Here is a 4559-nt window from a genome sequence, read left to right as displayed (position 1 = left end):
CTCTGCTTTCCACCAGAGAGACTTGGAGTCGTATCACATGGAAATGGGATTTAATGACCTTTATACCCCCCCCCCGCTGATAAAACAGATTAGAAAACGGAAAACAGAAAACAGTTACACAATGGTAAGAGATATAATTTTACACCAACGAGTGAGATATTAGAAATGCTGAATCACACACAGTCCCTGTGGTCTGCAAACTTAATATGTATGTGCCTTTAAACAAACCAAAAAATTGATTAACTGGAGAAACAAGTTTTCAGCCATAATCAACATTATTACCTTCTGTAAAAGTTTTAAAAAGTTTCTAGAGTTCTGTCTCTAGAACCGGAGAGCTTCTATCTTGAGACAAGCAGTAATTGATTGCTGTTGGATCCGTTCTGACTCGTGGTCACCCTATGTGTGTCAGAGCAGAACTGTGCTCCATAGGGGTTTCAATGGCTGATTTTTCAGAAGGAGAGTGCCAGACCTTTCTTCCAGGGTGTCTCTGGTAGACTTGAACCTCCAGCCTTTAGTTAGCAGCTCAGCATGTTAACCATTTGTGCCACCCAGGGACTCCTTTAGAACAAGGACAGTGTGTCCAAAATATGACAATTCCTTTTTAATGCCCTTCACAGTGACTTTTAAGCAGAAAGCATAAGAACATGTCATCAGAGGAGATGGTATGGCTGGTGCAGGTACAATGTGTAATTTCAAGGAGGTGGAAGAGTTTGTTGAGGTGTATAATGGGTTTACTAGGGACAGGAGGCGGGGGCAGAGCAGCCAGCTGTCTAGCCTTTCCAGAATGTGCCTGAAGGCAGGGTGCAGAGGTTATGTAGGTGGTCAAATGAATCAGGCTGATGGTATTTCCTTGACATATTTTCAGCTGTAGCTAGGTGGGGTCTTGCTTGGCTCGTTTGGGACTCAGCAGCTGTTCAGGCGGTGGGGTCTTCCTGGCTGTCACCCTCCTGAGAGAGTGCAAGCTCTGTATCTGCTGCAGACGTAGGTTGAGCTCCTGCTCACAGGCTTGTTGAACAGTTTCAGTTTTCTTTATGTCCCAATTCAAAGTAACAGCCAATGCTTTGGGGTCTTCCTGGGTAACCAACTGTAGCAACAACAGGGATCATTGATAACCACTCGTTCCGCTATCCCCATCTGCTGCTCTACTGACTTTGCTTTAGGAGAGGAGAACATGGCATCACTGATTTATGCTATGTCTTTACACCGAAATGCCACGACCAGATTTATTTTATATTTATTAAATTGTCACGTGCCTTTTCTTACCGTACACACTAACAGGAAAGGGTCCACAGGAAAAACAACAAAAAAACTTTCCTTGGAGCAACTCTAGTCTCTCACCTACAGGAAATTTAGCCAAGATAAGGTCAGTTTCCTTCCCTTTTCTCTAGAACAGGATAGTAGTTAGGGACAGGAAAGAGGACAAAGAAGCAGAAAAAGCACCTACCCTGATTGGGGGGCGGGGTCCCTTTATCAGGTTTCTAGTTACCCTGGTCTCAGCTAGCCTGAGTGATGCCCTCAAGGGGTGTTACTTTCTGTGTCCCAGGACTTACCCTGGTTCTTCTTCCACCACTAACAGAACTGGGAGTCATCTCAGAGGCCTGAGTCTAGCCACACACCCCTGTCAGTTTAGTCACTCAAAGGATAATGCTTGATGATCTGAGGAGGCACACCATTTAAAAAGCACTTTGTAGTTAGGGCTTAGATGTAAACAGTTTGTAAATAGTTGGGCATATCATACACAAAATTATCAGCCAAGATTCAGGGTCTGCAGAAGTTAAAAACAAAACAAAAACTTGCCTACCACTGGAACCCTACAGCCCTAGAGCAAGTCATTTCTGCAGCTCAGGGTCCCTGGTTCTTGCCCACCTCCAAATCCTGACTCGATAAGCTCAGTTCCGGAGCAGGCTTCTCCTTCAGTGCAGTGAGGACTTGGCTGGTGAGTGCAGTTCTGGAGACTGTCTCTCGGCTACTGCCTGTGTCAACTGCATCCATGTCTTCAACAAACCCAGCTTTGGACTCTGCAAAGAGTCATCACACTGTGTGATGAAAATGACCCAAGCCATCTGTCAGGCAAGAAACCTAGCCTGTCACTTCAAGATCCTGGCAGCTGTGGCTTCAGGACTTTTGACTGCATTGTAAACATTTTGTTCTTTTTCAAGGAAATGCTCTATAAACACTAGGTTCTCAATGTAAAACCCCCAACCAACAGCCCTACCTTCCTGCTTTGACAAGATGCTGCCCTCCTTCTCCAAAGCCTGCAGGTAAAGCTCCAGGAGTTGTTTGGACTGACGGGCTTCCTCTCTGTGGTCAAGCACCTGCTGGACGGTGTTCTGGAGCCTCTGGACTGCCGCACAGCTTTGGCTGAGTTCCAGAGCCAGCTCTGAACACGGGACATCGATAAGCACCTAATAAATAAACAGGAATTCTAAGAAACATCAAAGTAATTCCGATCCATCAATTCCAAGGGTGCCATTTTATCTATTTACCAGCGTACCCAGTATGACTGGCTGAGAATCAAGAGAAAGGCATGCATTTTTTTTTTTTTTTTAATTTTCCTCTGGTAACAAAATGAGGAAAAAGATGCCTTGGTGCCACATTAAGGAAAAACAAAACAAAACAACTTTGATATGAAAACAATTGTACAAGAGAAAGGTATATGATACAATGACTCAATAGGAGTTTGTTTTAAGCAGAAGTTCCTCTAATAATTTTGATGTGAATATTTTGTATATGTTTACACAGAAAAATTTTACCTTAAACCACTGTAAAAGTTTCTATTTGTAAAGTATAACTTAGAGCCAGGGTTTTTTTTTTTTTTTCTTTCCTTTTTGGACTTTCTTTAAGTTTTTATTGTGAATTGAGTGATAGTTTACATGGGGGAACATCAGTTTTACACTCACCCTATATTTGTTTCATTGCAGTGATTACAATCGTCTTCATTTCATTGCAATGATTATAATCCCATGCATGCTTCATCATTCAACAGTATTTGCTTCTATTCCCTCTGGGGTTTTTTTTGGATGTGCACCACAACACTCATGACTATACAATCATACAAACAACCAAAGGGCACACCCTGCAAGCCTGCCCCTCGACCACCAGCACACAGCCCCTCTCCTTCCATGAGTCTAGAGTCCTCAGATGCTCTGTCTCTCCATGTCATCATCTCTGTCTCTATCTCTGGCATTGCCGCTTTTCTGGGTAGGGTCCCACACTCCGCTCCTGCTCTTCTCCCTTGATGGTCCCAGGGTGCTCTACTCTGGGACTGTAAGATCAACCACTCACCCTTTTTGCTACAAAACTTCTACCTTTACAGTTGTGACAATCGCAATTAGTCATGATAACAATTACTCATTATTGAATCATGAGAGTCTTGTCCTCATCTCCTTTCACCAGACCTGTCTAGTCAGGATGAAAACCACTCAGTGGGGATTCTGACTTCCCCCCGCACACTCTGAATCTAAACTTCCTCTTGAAAACTTGTAAGCCAGTCACTTTGTATCTTTACAGCCCCCCATTTTAGGTAGCCAATGTCTAAATTGTCTATCCCTATCAACCCTGTGTACAGAGGGGATGGGAATAATCCTTGCTGTAAAGATTCTTTCCCTCTTGGTTGGTATTTTAAGCTACTACATCCATAAGTATAGGTCAAGTTAATCAGATTGTAGTGATTTACACTTGTTTTCTTTAAAAAAAAAAAACAAAACAAAAACAAAAAACTCCCCCCTCTTTTCCTTCCTTTACTTGGGTTCTGAACATCCAGCCATTGAAGCTAGATCCAACGGGCACTATCTGCAAGTTTGGGCACCCTTGTGCATATCCCCTAACTTCATATCAACTGGACGCTTCACTCTCAGAGAGCCAGTTTTAAAAAATGAATAGTATTATATTGTGTTTTTGGTAAAAGTTTGCACAGCCATTTAGGTTGTTATTCAACAATTTCTACTTATTCAGTGACACTGGTTACATACATTCTTCATAAGGCATGGGCATTATTATTATTATTTCCATTCTGGTTGTTCTGTTTCCATTAATCTAGTTTCCCTACCCACTTACATCTTCATCTTTGTTTTAAAGTAATTGTTAACCATCAGGTTTCATGTAAGTGATTTTTAAAAGAAGCATGGTGCTTATGAGTGGTATTCTTTTATTTTGTGAACTGTTATTTTGTGATCTGTTATTTAACTAAAACATGACCTTGGGGACTAGTTTTGGTTCAAGGTTTAAAAAATAACTCAGGGCCGTAGTCTTAGGGGAGTCTTCCAGTTTCCACCTGTCCAGTTTTAAAAGAACATGTTCAGCCTGTGAATTACATAAGACCTGACTTGTTATACCCTAAATCTGCTAAGATAATAATTTTTAAAAGGCTCAATCTTTTTGCATACACAGTACTAGATTAAAAAACTGTCCTTACCAGAGAAAAACTACTGAAACTGATGGGCAGTGGTTCTAAACTCACAACACTGTAAAACTATCACTTCTATTTAGTTTCAAAATTGTTTCATCACCACTAAAAGGAGACATTGGACTCATTAAGAAGTCACTCCATATTCTCCTCG

General features: G+C 41.7%; 1 protein-coding gene across 1 annotated transcript in view; it reads right to left on the bottom strand.

The window, feature by feature from the left end:
• Window positions 1-871: 871 nt before the first annotated feature.
• Window positions 872-4559, bottom strand: part of DFFA (DNA fragmentation factor, 45kDa, alpha polypeptide) — a 20107-nt gene continuing 16419 nt past the window's right edge. The window contains exons 4-6 of the mRNA XM_006866395.1: window positions 2216-2405; window positions 1867-2018; window positions 872-1084 (exon numbers count right to left, since the gene is read on the bottom strand). Coding sequence (XP_006866457.1) covers window positions 872-1084; window positions 1867-2018; window positions 2216-2405 — 555 coding nt within the window. The remainder of the gene's footprint in view (window positions 1085-1866; window positions 2019-2215; window positions 2406-4559) is intronic.

Source organism: Chrysochloris asiatica, unplaced genomic scaffold, assembly GCF_000296735.1.
Source record: "Chrysochloris asiatica unplaced genomic scaffold, ChrAsi1.0 scaffold00090, whole genome shotgun sequence".
NCBI lineage: Eukaryota > Metazoa > Chordata > Mammalia > Afrosoricida > Chrysochloridae > Chrysochloris > Chrysochloris asiatica.
This window is presented reverse-complemented; position numbering and strand designations above follow the sequence as displayed.